General features: G+C 49.0%; 2 protein-coding genes across 2 annotated transcripts; one reads left to right on the forward strand and one right to left on the reverse strand.

The window, feature by feature from the left end:
* On the forward strand, window positions 1–5592 carry LOC135906355 (uncharacterized). Its single transcript, XM_065437706.2, has 5 exons — window positions 1–130; window positions 597–722; window positions 1923–2025; window positions 2805–3003; window positions 5456–5592. The coding sequence occupies exons 1-5, from the start codon at window positions 31–33 to the stop codon at window positions 5546–5548; spliced, it is 621 nt and encodes a 206-aa protein (XP_065293778.2). The 5' UTR covers window positions 1–30; the 3' UTR covers window positions 5549–5592.
* Window positions 5593–5679: 87 nt separating this feature from the next.
* Window positions 5680–7426, reverse strand: LOC135906354 (uncharacterized). Its single transcript, XM_065437705.2, has one exon. The coding sequence runs from the start codon at window positions 7309–7311 to the stop codon at window positions 5728–5730; it is 1584 nt and encodes a 527-aa protein (XP_065293777.2). The 5' UTR covers window positions 7312–7426; the 3' UTR covers window positions 5680–5727.
* Window positions 7427–18662: the final 11236 nt, after the last annotated feature.

Below are 18662 nucleotides of genomic sequence, written 5' to 3' on the forward strand. Positions count from 1 at the left end.
CGGGCCGGCCCGAGGGTCGAAAGGCTAACCATGTGGCCAGTCTTGCGGATCGCCGCGTATTCGAATGTGCTACTCCTGAGGATGTCTGCGGTCGCCCAGATGCCGGCGCTGGAAGACGTCCTCCCGAAAGGTACGGTGAATTATCCTCGCGCTCTGCCGCTGTCCCTTCGATACAGATAAATCCGCATCCATGTATCAATTTGGTCGCAGAGAAGCGTCACTGCTCTTGTTGAGACTAGCCTGCGCTGAGCGGGCTGTCGCGTAGCCGCGTCTGGGTGTAAACTGGTCGTCAGAGTTGTTGCTAGGTCCCATAACAACACTTGTGTCATCTGGACTAGCGAGCTGGACAAACTCGACGCCAGCAGTGTTCTCTGAATATATCTATTTGACATCCAGACGCGGCTGCTAGAACAGTCGCGTCCGGCTATATATAATTTATTCATATGGTGTATGGTCCTCCAAGGGGATACATCTGTAAATATCGCCGTCGGTTTCCGTGATTAGTTCGTAACTTATTCCTCTTCGTGCAATATATGTTTGTAGGGGCTGCCAGTGCCGCTCTGCAGCGCTTCCGCCATTCCTCCTTTTAACAACAGGTGAATCTCAACTCGGTCACTGGTGTCATACCGACTCCAACTGCTTGGCGGAGAACTCGGGCTGTCTGGCCGAGATATGCGCCTGCAAGTTCGGTTTTATTCTTTACGAGGACCGATGCATTCCAGGTGAGAGACAGGGAGATTCGTCTTCATTGAGTAGAAAAAATGCGCGAAGTTCGTTTCATGGACAAAAGCAGCATCGCAGCAAAAAAAAAAAAAAAAAGTTACGTCGGCATTTGCACACGTGGTGAAGATAGTACGGGGAGCGATTATAAAATCAGGTAAATGCGACAAATATCATTCGAAGAGTCCTTGAATTCGAAAACCGTACGTGGAGCACAACCACAAGACAGTTTCGAATACAGGTGGATACGTGGAGCCATTTAAAAAGCTTTCAACTCTGGAGAAACATACTCAACGACGAGTTGCACAGTGCCACTCCTGCCGCAGGGCATGATGGTAGTACTTATATATAGATTCCATAGCGGTAAGAAGCATGCATTAATTGTTTATGCCATGACTAAACCCCTTAGCCCCCGAAATCAAAAGGTAGGGAGGTGTGAATACAAAGATTGCATCAAGCTTACAACTCCTCTTATCTCCTTTCCCATTTTTCGAATGAAGTTTCTCTCCCTCTGGAATAGGAGTATAGGTTGAGGATGACACCGCCAGCTTCCCTCCTTAATGTTCACGGGTAAAATTCCCAGTGGTATTCTTCTGGGCATTCCATTCAATGTTACCCGGTGGCTTATATTGCAGATGAGCGATTAAACGAAATAACTTATTCTCCCTCATCCGTCTCTAGCCAGCGTCCTCCTCCGTTTCCTGCTTACATTGCACGTGCTTCACTGCTCTACAGAGAAGCTGGAGGTGAAGGGAACGTACAGAGGGGCGGGATTAAAAATGTGAAGTAGCTACAAGCTATTCATAACTGGAGCAGAGAAGTAAAAAATATAAGCAGGAGATACGAAAGGGCAATGAAGAAAAGCAAAAGACAGAGAAAGGCACAAACAACCCTGGGTGCTGACTTGGTTCTTGTAATCAGCCGTAAAAGGTGCACTTCTGCGCACGTCGGCACTTTGCTGATTTGAGAACGTAAGCGGGAAAAAAAGAAAGAAAGTAACGTTGGGTTGCTGGTATGATTTTGTTTTTTCCTCATAGTATTACACTTTCATTTTCTGCTTGTTTCGTGACAAACGCAGTCAAAGGACATGAATGTCGAAGAAGTACGTTAAAAGCTGTAAGAGATTTTTGTCCACCTGTGCGTGCGCCTCTCCACGTCTGGTCTGTCTGCTTATTGGATGAAACCTTATCTGTAACCCGCAGAGCCTCGCAACAGGGGCTTCTCCAAGGTGTACCTCATGAGCATCGGCTGCCTGCTGTCCATACTCATCTTCTCCATGTCTCTGTGCTTCCTCTACTGGAAGCGGTGGGTATATATATTTATATATATATATATATATACACATCGACGATGAGCGCGCTACTTACTCTCCAGTCGTTCGTACATTTATTACGCAAATATTGCTTGCTACCACCAGGTCCCGCATGTGCCGCTTACCTCAGCTCGAGAGAAAAAGCATATACCCGTCTTACGTGTCGTGCAGTGGAGACTAACGCTCGGGTCAGCCAATCAATAAAGACAGCCGGCTGCATACGTTCTGGAGAAAGGAGGAGGGTTCGTTCGCTGTACTCTACTGATCCTTCTGTGGTACTTCCACCAGTCGGCGCGTCGCGCGGATGTTGATCAGAGGAGGACTTGGAGGAGTCCTTCTGGTTCTCCGTTCTGATTGGCGGACGCCATCTTTCGCTGGAACTGCATAGAGTCGGCGAGATGGAGCGTAAAAATCCGTTGATCGACCCACCATCCATCTATATACTCAGTCGCTGCTTCACCAGCCTACTCGCTACTGACTGAAATAATCAAATACTTAAATCAGTGGAGAGCTCCGGACTAATTTTCGCTCACACATTTGTTCAGGGGCTTCGGAAGCAAGGGAGAGGGGAGGAGGGGGTAAGCAGGAGGAGCTTGAGCTCTCTCTTTCAGCCTCCACAAATAGTGTAAGGCTCCTCACACACACACACATTTGACGAACACCTCCCTAAGCCTCTGCACATGCCGCGGCTTTCCGTTCTGCGATTATGCGGCGGCACCGTCAGCTGAACCGTACAGCTCTCATCACATTCGCTTTTTCTACGTGTGTGCAGGAAGCTCGACGATCGGCGAAACCTAGAGGTGGAGGACAGCGGCTCGGTGGCTGGCATCGCGCCTCCTCTGTGGTCGGACGAGTGCTCGAGTGACAAGCCGCCCTCCTACGAAGTCGCCGTCAGTAGATCGTGTTTTCGCTTCAAGCTTGAAGCGCCGGCACCCAGTTCATGGCATGCGCTGCCCTCGTCTGACGACCAGGCACGTTATTACACATGGCCTCGTTACGACGATGTCGTGCCCACTGAACGCCCACTTGCGGTGAACCAGTTGGGCCTATATAATGTAAATTCAACTGCTTTCCAGCTGCGTGCATGGTACCAAATGGTGCGAGTCAGCTCCAGTTAAAATATTTTCACCTGAATGACGTCCTTTTGCAATCACGGCGATTGCAAAAGGACGTCAGCAACACACTCCAGAACGGCCGTTCTGGAGTGTGTTGCTATAGCACGCTGAACAGTTGCGCCTCCGTCCAATATGCGCTTACAAGAACTCTTGTCCGTACTTTTACGCATGTCCAATATACCCTTGAGCGCGAAATAAATATTGAGGTATGAATTCCGTTAACCTTAGGTGCAGCTGCAGTGTTTGCCTCACAAAAAAAAAACTAAGAGAGAGAGAGAGAGAGAGATTGAAGAAAACATGTCGGTTTATGACTAAACAAATTCTATAGCGCTGACAAATGAGGAAACAGCAGAAGTCGCGCAGGACACGCGAAGAATGAGTATTGTGTGTCCTAAGCACTTATATATATATATATATATATATATATATATATATATATATATATATATATATATATGACATCCTCCCCTTTGTAATACCAATAGGCCCAGCGAGTAAATAAAGAAAATAATATATTTCGATAACAAAGAAGCGGAGATGGGTACAAATGTTACAAGTCTTACATATATTTTCACCATACTAAATGATGAAAATCGCGATAACTGTCTCAATCGACGGTGTACACCTCAACCGTGGTGTGAGCTGTGCAAGTGCGTGGTGAGTGGTGGCGCTAAAATGCGTTTATTTGAATTACAGGATACGACCGCTTCTCTCGATTGTTGTCGTGCGGGGAGGGATGGGGGGTAAATTGGGTGTGATTACGCGTCATAAGACCTAAAACTGCACCGCCAAGCCTGTTTCGTTGATCACAGTGCGAGTTTATCTTTGCAGGTGATGCCGACACAACTTCAACAGAGCTCAGCACAACAGAGCTCTTTCTCGCGGAGCTATAACAAAACAGCTCCTCCTCCTCCTCCTTCTCCTCCTCCTCCTCCTTCTCCTCCTCTCTTGCTTTGCTGGTACCTGAGCGCTGCAGGTTTGTCGCAGGCTAATACACAAATCGAACTAGGAACATACCACACTTATTCTTCATTTGTCTTGCATATACGGACTCGCAAATGGAGGTGATGAAAACGATGATTTCAGAGCATGCACATACTGTGATGCATAGCAAAAATATCTTCTTTTTGTGGGGTTTTACGTGCCAAAACCACCTTCTGATCATGAGGCACGCCGTAGTGGAGGACTCCGGAAATTTCGACCACCTGAGGTTCTTTAACGTGCACCTAAATCTAAGTACACGGGTGTTTTCGCATTTCTCCCCCATCGAAATGCGACCGCCGTGACCCGGATTCGATCCCGCAACCTCCATGCTCAGCAGCCCAACACCATAGCCATCACGGCGGGTATAACTAAAATATCAAGCGGTATAGCATTAAAAAAAATAAAAGATAAATAAATATACAAAAGAAACATCATACGTGAGGTCAAGGAAAACGCAAAATAAGCAGTCGGCCTTTGCTAGTGTAAAATACGTACCATGTGTAAGGGACATATGTTGGAAAGGATTCAACGTCAACAAATAGAATTTGTGAGAAAGGGGATATCGCAAAAGCTCAACGAACTTTTTAGAATTTCTGTATTTTGAATTTGACTTTTGGAGTTGTCTTGCTAAACCCCAGTTTTCAAGTGGGTGTCAGGTACAGAGCTCCGATCGAATGACAAAAATGAACTGTAATTCTCCTTTTATTCTATGCCTCTGAAAACTTGTCCGCCAGTCTATCGAGTGTGGCCAATCCACTTCGTGGGCATGAGCCATGATTTGAGGTAATAACGACTTGTCTGTCACCCAATGGTTACGCGTTATCGTTTTAGGAGGTGTCGTTCTTTTGATGCGTCGTCAGACTGTTTAGTGTCGGTGTTAAGACATTCACAATGCCAACAGCATGCATCGCAAAATTAAGATAACACTTCTTCAAGAAAGAAATGTTCACATGTGCGTCATTTCCTTTCTTTCTGGCGTTGAAAGAAGCATCTGTGGCGCTGTTGCACACATTAACATCGTTCCAGCAGCGCGCGGCACACCATGCGTGATGGCCGACTTGCAAAAGCGGCGGCGGAGGGGGGGGGGGGCGCTGGCGATGTCAGGTTCTTCGCGAGGCTCGAGCTAATTTCAATGCTTTGTAACAAATAGTATTTCTTCCAATCAAAACCGGTGACCCTTCAGTGCAAGGTGCCGAGGAGATATATAACGATGGAAAAACGATGAAAAAAAAAGCGAGGGCTCGAGGCCGCCATCTAGGCAGAGACGCCTAGCGCTCGTAAATCTCTACTAAAATAAAGTTTACTCCTCCTCCTCTATGCGCAGGTTGCCATCACCTTGCCGCCAGCCTACGGAGAAGTAACGAAGCACGAGAAGCGCCATTATGCCCGGAATGCAGCTAGCCGAGCTTCGATTTAGACACACCGACGACTTTCCGGCGGCGTTCCGCCACGGAGGCAAAAATCTCGGCGGTGCGACTCGTCGGAGTGCAACGACGTGCGACCAACGACTCGCGCCAAAAAATAAGAAACAGAAACTATGCAGAGATGTTGAAGTGCAGCGTTTTCTTTTATTTGCTGCCCTAAAGCGAGGCCGGCTCATCGGCGGCGGACGAGGAGAGCGGCCAGGGAGAGAGCCGCGGCAAGGATAGCGGGCGAGGCAAAGCCTCCCGCCGAGCTTCGGACCGGTGCGCCCAGCGCGGGTGCCAGAGTGGATTCTTTCTTGTCCCCGGCCTCGTTGAACATGGCCGCGGCCACAGTGATGCGGGTGTCGTTGTGGACTGTCTTGATGCCGTCGTCCGCGGCGAGGAAGTTGGGTCCCTGGACTCCGGCCTGCATCTTGAGGTGCTCCTCCGGCAGGCACATGCCGCCGCGCTCGACACTGTTGTTGGCGCACGCGCAGACATCCTTGAGGCAAGCGGCCCCGGCAGCGTGGCATTCGCTGTTGGCCTTGCAGGGCTGTCCGATCAGGTTTCCGGCGGTGGCATGCAGCTTGTCGCAGGTCTTGCCGTCCAGGGACCGGACAAACCCGAGGGCGCAGTCGCAGACCAGACGGTCCGTGCAGACGGCGTTCGGCTGGGCGAAGATGCACTGCTCGGAGTAGTCGCAGGGCCAGCCGAGGCCGGCGGCGGCGCGGCAGGTCAGATGCTTCGACTTGAGGCTCACGGGCTGGGAAGGCTTGCAGAGGCAGCGGCCCTCGCTGCACGAGGCCCCGCGGGGCTCGCACTGGGCGTTGCTCGTGCAGGTGTCCTCGATGATGGAGCCCAGCGCGATGGTGGCCTTGGTGACCTGCGCGTCGACTAGAGCGGTGCATTCAAAGACGAACTTGCCGTTGTCCGAGGGAAGCCTCTCCAGCTGGGTGATGGTGATCTTGGAGACCTTAACGGGAACGTCGTTCTTCACGGTGCTTAGGGTGGAGCGGTCGATGAAGTTCTCCAGGGGACGGCCGTTGACGGTCCAGGTGATGCTGGCGTAGTCCTTGTAGCCGACCGTGCAGAGCAGCTCCATGGGTCCAGAGTCGGCCTCGGGCTCCTCGGCCGCGATGTAAGCCCGCGCGTACTCGACCTTAAGACCAGCCAGGGCTTCGAGCCTGCTCGCGGAAGCAGCCTGATCGGGCCTCTGCTGGGCGTAAGCCTCCTGTGCCACTCCGACGGGGCCCATCTCTTCCTCTACAAGTTTGCGGACCTTACGTGCTCCGGCCTTGAATCCCTTGTGGCGGCGCATGCGAAACTTACGGCGCTGCAGCTTGGCAATGTCCTGCTCCAGCAGCTGCTTCGAAGCCTCGTCCGAGTCGGGTTGTTGCTCCAGGCCAAAGACCGGGTTCACGGGGCTGCGTTCAAAAAAAGACTTGTGAGCCGAAACCGCACCCGCAACAGCGGAGCCGTTAGGGGCGGGAACTCCCGCGGCCGCCGGGGCGTTGGGTACTGCGGCAGGGTTCTGCTGGGCGGGGGCCTTGCCAACATCGAACGCGGCTCCGGATCCGTTGGTAGGACTGGCGAGGCTTAGCTGCTGCACGGGCGCCCGGTGGAACGGGCCCTCGAGCAGGGCCCTCTGACGGTCCGCATCGTAAGGGGCCGCGGGCCGTAGGCTGCCGGCGTCCCCGAGCCGAAAGTGGTCCTCGTGAAAGTCGGCCCGAACCACCAGGGCCAGGGTCAGGCCAGTCAGCACTAGGCGCAGGGCCATGGTCCGAGGAGTGAGAGTAGCTGACGTGTCACCGCTCGGCTAGACGGGCGAGATCTGAGGCCCGGGCAACGAACCTCGCCCTCGCGCGTGGCACGCGGTGGCTCGCACTGTGCTGGCACGCTCCGCGTGGACGGTGACGCCCGGCTACCGGTCGAGGAAGACGACGAAGGGCGCATCGCGCGCTAAGCGATATTTTTGAATACGACGGCGACAAAGTTTTCGAACAGGTCACGCGCCTTTTCTTTGCGGGAGACCGTGAAACAGATTCGCGCCCTGTATATTTTTTTTCTTTTTCATTTTTCTCAATGGATGATTTCCTTCGCTCACCATTCATTGAAGGAAAACAGAACTACGATATGGTCGCGACAAAATGAGTTGGTTATTCTCTTCTGCAGTGCAACAGCCGCCAAGCGCCTGGACATTCATTCATGTTCGCAGACATTGGCCGATAGGTGTTGCAACGGAAAAGAAGAAGATATGTATAGTGCATCCTGATATGATGAAATGTGTCAGATGTTGCTGTAAAAGACAATGTTATGCAACAGAGCGTTGTGTTCTTCTCCTGTAGAGACGCTGGCAAGAGGTCACTGCTAATAGTAACCGAGCAAAGCCGGTTCGGAGGGCAGATTATCCGTACAAGTTGAGAAGACCACCGCAACGCCTTTCTACGGCAAGATCTTTTTGCGTGATTGAGGTGATCTTTCTTTCAAGGCTCACTATTTAGGAGCCATGCAGATACACGGCGAAAGAAACCATGCGTGATTTAAGTTCAATGAGGGTATGGTCAAATCGGTCCTCGGTCTTGCCGTGCTGTCATCGTTGCACCGCTAAAGATACACCTCCCGGGATATACGCCTCTCGCACTACGGGACGGTGACTCGTTCAGCTGAAAATTTTCTGATCAGATCTTGCGTACTTATACAGCGATCAGAGGAGGGACTTCATAAACTGCACAATACATCCGTTTACAATACTGACGGTTGGAGCGCGGCAACATTTCACCACGTCGCTGCAAGCTTGCATTAATAGTAGTAGTGAAACAGCAGTTTCAGGTGTCAAAGCCTTTGGCTAAACCAAGAATGAGAGAGCCTGATGTACACAGCGAACGTCGCATGTACCTGCTGGACGCCTGTCGATGTAATTAAATATGCTAAAGCCATATACCGTGTTTTACCTAACAATAGCACCCAACTTTAATAATAGAAGGATACACATGAGACCAACGCCGTATGTTGTTAATCGTCGTCTTGAGTTGCTCAAACTATTTTTTAGCGCATGTGGTCAGCTAAATAGCAACATCTGGCATTGAATAATTGTAAATATTCGTTTTAGGGCATAACTCGTATTTGAAAAGTTGTAGAGCCTGCCGAAAAATACGCAATAAAGTGGTTTCCATGACGTTATCTTTTACGTGATTTTTTCTTCCCGGGCTCTGAACAAAGCCCGCTCATTGCGCGTTCCGCGTCTGGATTGCATCGCTCTCTATCGCACTTTAAAAGAATGAGCCCGCATGCTTGTCAAAAGCCGGCGAGTGTGCTTGCACCCGTGTTTAGCGGTGGCTTATCGCTTCAATCTTTATAACGATGGTGGGGGCGTACGCTGGACGCCATGTCCAATGGCTTTCTTTCATTTGCGTTTAGCAAGCGGGCTCCGGTGTCTAGAAATACGATAAAGACCGTTGCAATCCATACGCGCAAGAGCGCCGTGATGTCATTTTTTCATATTTCGCGGGTTTCATGAGCCCGGAGCAATAAACCAGATGAAAGAACGCTATAGAAACACCTTTATTACAGTGTCTATATAAACACGTCTACAACTTCTTGGATACGACGTATACCCAAATAGAAATACTTAAAAGAATTCCAGTGTTAACAATCTGTAATCAGCCGAGTATTTGCTCTTCAGAAAAAAGTTTGAGTAACTCAAGACGACTACAAATCGCTAGTGTCATTTGTGGAAGGTGTGCCACTGTATATTTAAGACAAGGTCTTCTTTGCTGACTTCTCACGGGTTTAGCGTGTCTGGGATCTAGGTATCTTGTAACCAGTTGCAGAAAATATCGGTTGGCTATGTGGCTTATAGATTTCGTATAGACGGGAAAGAGGTATCAAATGTTACCTGTCCATGTCGAGAACACATAGCAATTGTCAGCTACTCAGGTAATAATCAAGAAGTATAATTAGCCGTAAACACTCGGGGCTAACAGGCCCTGTGTTTCGTTAACAGCGCTTGTAAATATTTTGCTCCACTGGCAGAAATGCACCGCGTTCTGTACAGATTTTCCTCATTTCATTGCGAGATTATGAACATGATAGAGATGGAGGACAGAAAAACACAGCCATGCTCATATAATCCACATTTAGTCATCGAATCATATGATCACCATGTACGTTGACCTTGTCTTCTGTTGTTGTGTGCCTCAAAACATGGCTCGTACCCACGAGGGGGATTGACCACACTGGATGGATCGAAACGTACATCCAACAACATAACAAACGGGGTAAATGCGAACATTAAGAACGAAGTATTTGGCAAATAATTGGTAACACAGATTTAGAGTCGACACTTGGTTGACACAGCCTTTCTTTTTTGAGTTTAAGATTTCCGATATATCATCAAACTGACAGAATAGTGGCGCCCTCATTGGTGTGAACAAAGGCAGAGAAGGGAGAATGTCGCTCATGAGAAAAATTGTGGCTTTTTAAGCCCACAAAGCCCTAACACCACTCCACATCAAGGAAAATTAGAGCAACTTGTTCACCTTTATTTCTAAGCTATTGATCGAGTAAGGGGCATGATGCCCGGTGTGCCTCCCCCCACTTGGCTACGCCACTGCGCATACCCATAGGGCCGAATAGGCACCAATTAACATGTCGCTTGGGAAGACGAAGCAGTAGAAGAAGGTACGTCCGAAGTTGAAATTTGCAAAACTGTTATGGGTACCAGGTCACTGTGGCATACATTTAGATGAAATAGCAGATTCATTAATGCGAGCTTCCTGAGTGGACCGAGAATGTCGGCTCTTCCACTAGTGGTGACCACAACAGCGATATAGATATCGTAAATATTCAATTAGCAGATATGTCCTTGAACCAATAACAACACGGACGGAATTTCAGCACCTAAAATTTCCCTGGAAAACTTAGTGACCATCAAGACAACCGGAAGTAGTTATCACCAGAATTATAATGAAATAATGAATCATGTCTCCCCATTAAACCTACACAGTACTGGTCGACGATACATATCACTCCTGCCAGGATACGAAATCCATAGATCGCTATATATATATATATATATATATATATATATATATATATATATATATATATATATATATATATATATATATATATATATATATTATGTCGCCGGTGTAGATTATTAAAAAAAAAGAGTCAGTGTGGGGTACGAGCCATAGTATGAGGCCATCATCATCCTCAGTGCTTTAGTGCTTCGACTCCGCAAACTATCCAGGAAAAAATGGCTGAAAACCATGGCGCCGAGAAGACGTTCCTGTCGGGAAGCCCGAGTGCTCTCACTCGCGACAATGTCGACAATGTCGACAATGTCGGTCACGGTATCGGCGGATCCACCGCCGCGGCTGCGCCTCAGCAGTCAACTACACCTCGTGACAACGGTACGTCGCCGTTCAACGTCCCGTCATCTCTCGCGCAGGACGGTATGCAGCGAGAGCAGTCGCAACGCAGACGGCGCGTCATCATCGGCTCCGCGCTCTGGCTTAGCTTTGTCGGCCTCGTTCTTGTGGTGCTGATTGTGAAGGTTCTCACCGCCAACGTGGACATTGGTCCAGCTGCGGGGGGGTACAGCAGCCAGAGAGCAGGCCGTCATTGGATGGAGCGCCAAAATAGTTCGTTCATCGCCAACGAGTGATCGAAGCCACGAGAGCAAATGGATTAAGCGTCACATACGTGTTAAACTTTTGCACTGAAACACACTTTCTGGAAGTCCGTTTTCTTTTCTGTTGGCTGGCATGGCGGTTTAGCGAATGCGGTGACACGGGGTGGGAAGCGGATAAGAGACACGTACGGTCTCACTCGAACCGCACCAAAGTTACTCGAAAGTGCCACAAACGATCGGGTATCTGTCAATGACTCCTGGGATACGCTCACGTTAGGAAGGTGTACTTACTGATTTGTGTACACCTGATGCCTATACGGCGGCTCCTCAAAATAAAGAAAGGTTGCCGTGTCACGTATGTCTTTAGCAGTCTCAAGATTTAAAAAAAAATAGTAGTTGTGCATTAAAATGTGACTGCCTACGAATTTGCCATTTAAACAACTTGCCCCCAAGGCACTAATAAGAAGGTTAATTAATGATTTTTAATTGGTATTCTGAAGCTTACGTTATTAGCGGTGTAAGAGTTGTCGGGCGATCCTACCGCTGTCAACCAGATGTAGGAGTCGTCGGACGATCTCGCCGCTGCCAGCATTTGAAGGAGTTGACGGTCGTAGAGAGGAACTCGGTGAACAGGATTTATTTACATTATTTACATCTTAGGCCAGACATACATCGACAGTCTAGCGTGACTCCCATATGGAGCCCGCAGGACGACGCATACAGCAAACAGCTTACGAGCACACAGCTCACGAGTACATTTCGAGCATGACAACGAGCACTCAGCTCCCGACGACGAGCACACACTAGCAGCCGACAATCGCTGCTTATATCCTCTCCGCTCGACGTCATAGTTCGACGTCATTGAAGATGACCCGCCCTATTGGAGGAGGCGGGCTCACACACACGTGTTGCACAGGTTTGAGTGCCGCACACACACACACAGGTGTAAAGGTCCGGAGCCGACGTCAGAGGGGCTTCGTAGAACTCTTCTCCGTCCCGGGTGGCACGCCGGGTAGCACATTCCTGAGCTGACCCTGCGCCATGTGGCTGCCGGTTATTCGCACTTCTCTGAAGTGCGCCCCGTCCGGTTGGATTGGAACACGTGCAGCGGGCTGAAATAGCTGGCACGTTGTCACCCCGTACGGCCATTCCTAACAGCGGCAAAATATGTCCACCTCATGTAGGAACTCGTATGTGAATACGCCACGATTGCTGCGCCCATTACCTTTTATAAAAATCCGTATCATCTAAAGAAAAAAAAACTAGAATGTACAATCGTGTTTATGCGGAGAGTGCATATATAAATCTTCATATCTAGTTTATGAGGGATAGTTTACGTACGTGTTTCTTGCATATACAGTCTTCCTACACCAAGTGGTCAAACACTTCGATTTTTTTTCTCGTTAATAGATATTCCTCTTCAGTCACGCCGGGTAGGTCCCGGCATCCCCCTCCACCGGTGGTCTACGTCTTATTGTGCTGAACGTAAGCTGCGAGAGAATTAGCCAAAGATCAGTTAAGGTTCCCCAAGGGCATTTCAGGTTTCTGAAACCGGCGATTTCTCTTCTCAGGCATGGAAACAATCGACAGTGACAGGCTGAAAACACATAAGTACTGTCGGGTTTTTATTATGGAGATAACACGAATGATGCTTCGCTTCACTTTGCCATCTATGTAACGGACTAACGGTACTTCAATATACATGTAGGACAAGTACTTTCAGGCGACTGAATGAGCATACGGTAGTGAAGTCTGGATCGCAGCGGGCACGTATATACTATACTCGTGCATATTGACCAACTTTCAACTCTTGAAAAGTACATGCAGCTTGCAGCCCCTAGCGGTCATCTGGCTTCGTGGAATAACGCGGCAGACGCGGTGGCGTCGTCGAACTGGTGCATGTGATGCGATTCCAGACGTGGCCTCAGTGCTACGTGGCATCACTCACGGCGGTCGTATTCGCGACGTCGGCGGCTCCACTTACAACGTCGGCAAGCGGCTGCTGACGGTTGATGGCCTTGACTAAGGCCTCTAGATTGACCGTCGACGAAGAGGAGGGCGGCAGCGACCTCACGTCTTCGAGGACCATTCGCGTGAGCATGAGCGCGACAGCCGAGCCGACCGTGAGCAGGACGAGCAGGAAGCAGATGAGCGCCCTGAGGTCCTTCTTCGCGCGGTTCCGCTGCAGAGTTCGCAACACCTGCGAGATGCTGGTACCAGCTGGCTGACGCACTTCGGACGTCCAGGGGTTCTCGTACGGAGGAGGCGGGGACGCAGTCTCCATTTCGCTTCTTCTTTTGCTTTCTTCATTTGCGTGCAAGTAGCGGCCGAGCTCCAGCCACTTCGTGGTGAAACGGCGAGTCCTGACTGATGCACGCCTGTCACACGGTGCAGTCTAAATCAGAATTCTTGACCATGCTTGGCTCCCGACCTCAGCGTACACGCAAAGGAGCCAATCGCGCTCGAGCAATTCAATTCCTGTCGTACTCGATCGCGATTGGAAGTGCCCTGTACGAGCGACTGATCTTTTCCTTCTTCTTTTTTTGCCATTGCAATGCTGCACATATCCATTGACCCAAGTTGGCGTCTCAGAGGTTCATTGAATATTACCGAATAGTATTCACTGAAGAGCACGCACACTGGCGCATACCCAGCGACCCTAGACAGCGACACATCTCAGGTGGCGCATATCCAATGCACCAAGTTTGCGTCAAAGAGGCTCATTGAAGGGCGGCACATACTCAATGGCACATGTTGGTCTGACGCAAAGTTTGAGATCAGGCTGGGTGGTGCTTTACCCATTGTACCACGAGCTACCCAGTGACCCAAGCTGGCGTGATCGGACATACCACAACCTTGGCGAAGTTCCTCAAGAATGCTAATCGTATTAAAAACATTTCAATACGATTAGCATTCTTCAGGAACTTCACGCACTTTCCGGTGATTATCCGTCTGCCTGTTGGATTGTGACCGCTATGTCTGCTTGTCGGATTATGAGCCCTTTGGGCGCAAACTTAATTGGGTCACTGATTATGTGCCGCCCTTCAATGAAGCTTTTTGCCGTCAACTTGGTTCAGTGGGTATATGCCGCTCTTCAATGCAAAGAATAATTTAAAACTTTTCCAGTGCTGGGCGGGATCAAATCCGCGTCATAGACCAGGTGTACTTTTAAAGCGAAGCACGCCGCGTCGGTAGGTAGTTCAAAGCGTGCATATACGATACATGGCAGGAGTGTGGGAGAGATGAAAGTCGGCGCGAGAAACTCGTTTGGACTGCACCATCGCTTGGCATGTGCACAATGCCCTCTGGAACTCCCTGGGTGTCGCCGCTTAGCATCTTGACAGCTGTAATTATCCGTGACACCCCCCAAAAGCACTGCAGAAACAGCAACGCCTACCTTTCGACCAACGTGCAAGTCAAGAGGGGACGCAGATAGAAGCAGGAGACGAGGTAGGCGACGTCAACAATGTTTCGGTAGAGGAGGGCCACAATGCCCTCTGAAGCGCCCTGGGGGAGGCTACAATGCCTTCTGAAGCTCCCTGGGGTACCCTGGGGGGCGCAACAATCTCCTCTGGGTGCGTAAACAAACGGGACCTCCGCAAAAGCATTGCAGGAGCTTCCGGGCTTGCTTCCGTGCTCGCGCGCTCCGGCAACGACAGTCCAGAGAGGAGGTAGGGAGAGAGAGAGGGAGTAGAGAGAGAGGAGGCAGGGAGTGGGTACAGCCAGATCCCGTACCAACGCAGTGAGGAGACGAGTGATTAACCTTACCCCTCTCGCGCACGTGTCAGTACACCTAACATGACACGGGAGAAAGAATCGTCTTAGAAAGCATTGCTCATTTGGGCTCTCTTCAGTAAAGGAAAGAGTGAATGAATGACACGTGGCCCTACACATTCCAGCTTTTAAGTGTCACGCAATTTTCACACGAAGAGGCAAGGTGCTGCTTTGCATGTAGTTCAATAGCCAGTGCACGAACTTTGAACTATTCACGATTTATAGACAATACCATTTTCGCCGCATCGCCCCCTGATTCGGACGAAAACAGCGAAGTGGATGGGGAGTAACTGTTGTTGTTCGTCCTCCCGACTCTCTTTCCGACCAGTGACTAAATACTTACTCTCCGAAATTTGCACACGGCACGCACATTCATACAGTTAGTCCTTTGAGGGATGAAAGCGCCCTTTTTAAGACTGACGACCCAGTTAATTACTCCCGTTTTCCCCTGTATTTTTCTTAGAGTGTATGTTCTGCGAGGAGAAACGCAAGTGGTGCAGGCAAGGTAACAAGCATGCCGTCAGCATCACCAGTTACTTTCGCATTTCAATCAATAAAACGACGTTTTCTTTAAAAAGTAAGTGTAACAGTGCATCTTTTTACTCCAAGTCTGACGGGGCGTATCTCAAAACCGGTACCGTCCTCAGAATTCGTTCCAAGCATTGCAAACTCACTAGCTACGATCCGTACTTTGAAATATGTGCCGTAAGTTAATCAATCATACAGTTAATTAGTGCTACGGTAATTATTAAATTAACCGTTCTGATTTCTCGTAGAAGTATAATGGCCGCGCCTCATCGAGTAATTTAGCTCAGGGATAGTGGCCCTTGCGCAATTAAACATCATATATTCATTCATTAGCTCAGGGATTGCCTGTTGCGGATCTGCGCTATCCGCAACAGGTATTGTCTAAATTTTTATTTTGGTGCAACTAAAAAAAAAAACACCCTATATATTCTGCCCGGATGTTTCTCACACTGTGATCGGCTTCCGTCCGCAGCTCAAGTGCGCATGGGTCGATCGCAATCGATCCCGTACGCCGCGTGACTCATCACACGGGGCATGGGGTATTACAGTACATGGGACAGAACTCATAGCAAAATGCTGCAGCTTACGCACCGTGATCTGAGCACGAGGTCGTGGGTTCGGCTCTCTGGCCGCTGCTGCAACATGCCGATGGAAGAGGAATAAAAAGAAAAAAAAAGTCTATGTCCGAACTTTGGGTAAACATTAAAGACAAGGTCAAATTTAGTTCGGAGCCTTCCATTATGGCGTCAAGAAAGGCCACCGTATACACACTTTTAACTATATAGTGTGTATGCACGCATGCAATGCGGCGTGTTGACGGGCTTATAGCGCAAGCAGATATACGTTGTTGACCTTATTCTTTACGGCTATACGGATACGTAGGCCAATCGCCCGTGTGTTTCTTGAGCACCGAATTCGTGAGAAACTTAGAATTTGTTGCTGCGCTTTATAAGGTGCGAAAGAATACGGGCACGAAATCTGATCAGAGATGCGCCATCTTCGGCGAAATTTTCGTTTCGTAACGAATCCCACGATTCGAAAACTGTAGTGCTCCGTGGCCAAATTGTATTATATCCATTCCCAAACAGTAAGGGGTAAATAAATCAATAATACCAGTATAATACGGTGCAGTGGCACACTTTGCGCGCCAACAAGCTGAATAGATTGGTGGATTTCCTTTTTGAAACAACCAAACGACAAGGCTAATATTTTCTGACCACAAAATAAAGAGCTGTACTGTTTTGTGCATACTAAATAGAAAACGCCAAAAATGTGGACTTTTCATTTTCTTCCTTTTATCTAAAGCGCGTATATGTGGAGTTAGCGTATTATATAATATAACATACTAACTCTGCGGCTCATATATGCTGCGAAACTCGGAAAATATAAAAGAAGAAAGGTTAACGGAATGGTCTCACATACGAGTTTGCGAATATTCAAAATTTAGAACACCGACGAGAGCGGTATTTCTTATTTAGTTCTCTTTCGATTCGAGAGTTCATTATGCGAAATTGTGGAATGTTCGTGTTCGTTCGGATATATGGGAGGTGCCAAATTACCGCTTATCGGAGCCACGAGGGAGGCGAACCAGTGCGGGTGAACAGTGTTCCGATCGAATGATTGTCCTCCAGACGTGTCGCGCGGTTGTGTTGTCGCGCAGAGGCACATGCTCTTGAGCTAACAATGTGCGTACGCAGGGCAGATAACCACAGTGCCCCGCAGCCTACGCGAATTCGTTGTCTCGAGCTAAACAAAGCAATGTATTATCCGGCCAGCCTCAGCCCGCTTGCACCCCTTTGAACGACGTGCAGTGCTGTGGTATCGCATGCACTTCGTCCGCTCCATGACCACTGAACGCTCTGTCGTTGTAATGGTGGGCCGGATGGATAGGCGAAAGCAGTTGTTGCTCTTTAATAATATTTGGGGTTTTACGTGCCAAAACCACTTTCTGATTATGAGGCACGCCGTAGTGGAGGACTCCGGAAATTTTGACCACCTGGGGTTCTTTAACGTGCACCTAAATCTAAGCACACGGGTGTTTTCGCATTTCGCCCCCATCGAATTGCGGCCGCCGTGGCCAGTTGTTGCTCTTTTACAAGCTCGTCTGGGGCGGCTTGCACGAACATTAATGACGAAAATAATGACGAATTTAAGAACGCGTTCTAGTGCGAACTAGTTCTAGTTCGTGAAAGCCGCCACTGGAATCCAGTTGGGAACGGCATTATATGTACAGAAGGGTCCGCTGTTAAAAGGGAACGCTTGAGTGCAGAGCATGTCCGGATTTTTACGCTCTCGCAAGATTGCAATCCCCTAGATTTGCAGCAGATAACTTGTGGTCTCTGACTCCTCTCGACACACTGTACAGTGAACTGACATTGGCTCCGCAGTCACTTGAAGCTATAGGGTGCCAGCAAAATTAGAGGCGCACGTTTGAGTTGTTCCCTTTGGCAGTGGACCGCATTGTATACGTATACTTATTTATTCATAATGCAGCCCAACTGGGATATCGCAGGAGTGGGTTTGTACATCGGATATAACATAAAGCATCTTTTTTTCCCGCAAATCAACTTAATCACTGTGGAAATCATGATTGCTTCAAAATCAAAGATACAGCGGGTAATAAACAATGCATGAATCAATTTATTATAAAAAAAATTCCCCCAAAGGCAACGGCGGTATGCATGAAATGGATTATATAATTGAGCGGAATGCAAAAAAAAAAAAACTGTTTCTACAAGCGACGGCAAACAACATCACCTTGGTTCTGTGCGCCTACATGGCATTTGCATATCTTTAATGTTTGGCTCAAGTTACGTGGGCCACTCAGTACATAAACGCCTAATTTTTGTAAGCAAGATGGTCAATCCTGCCTTTCCCTTTCCGCCTTCCCCTCGTTCTATTTGGTGGGGTGCCCCCCTGACTGAGTCCTGCCCCTACCACACGCCGATACTCCATCAGAACAAAGGTCTGGAAATGACAGCATACTGCTTCGGAAGCAATGATATGATGCGTACACATGCAGCAGTTGCTATCGCTCATATCGCACCGTTGCGGAAACCCCGCAGCGGGCCAAAGAACGTGCTTGCGTCGTTGATTGCTTTGTGAAGAAACAGCCCATAAACAACATCCGAAACGCCTATGAACAATGCTCGCCCGCTTTACCAGTTTACCCCTCATTTCGCCGTCAG

This window comes from Dermacentor albipictus, chromosome 5 (genome assembly GCF_038994185.2).
Source record: "Dermacentor albipictus isolate Rhodes 1998 colony chromosome 5, USDA_Dalb.pri_finalv2, whole genome shotgun sequence".
NCBI lineage: Eukaryota > Metazoa > Arthropoda > Arachnida > Ixodida > Ixodidae > Dermacentor > Dermacentor albipictus.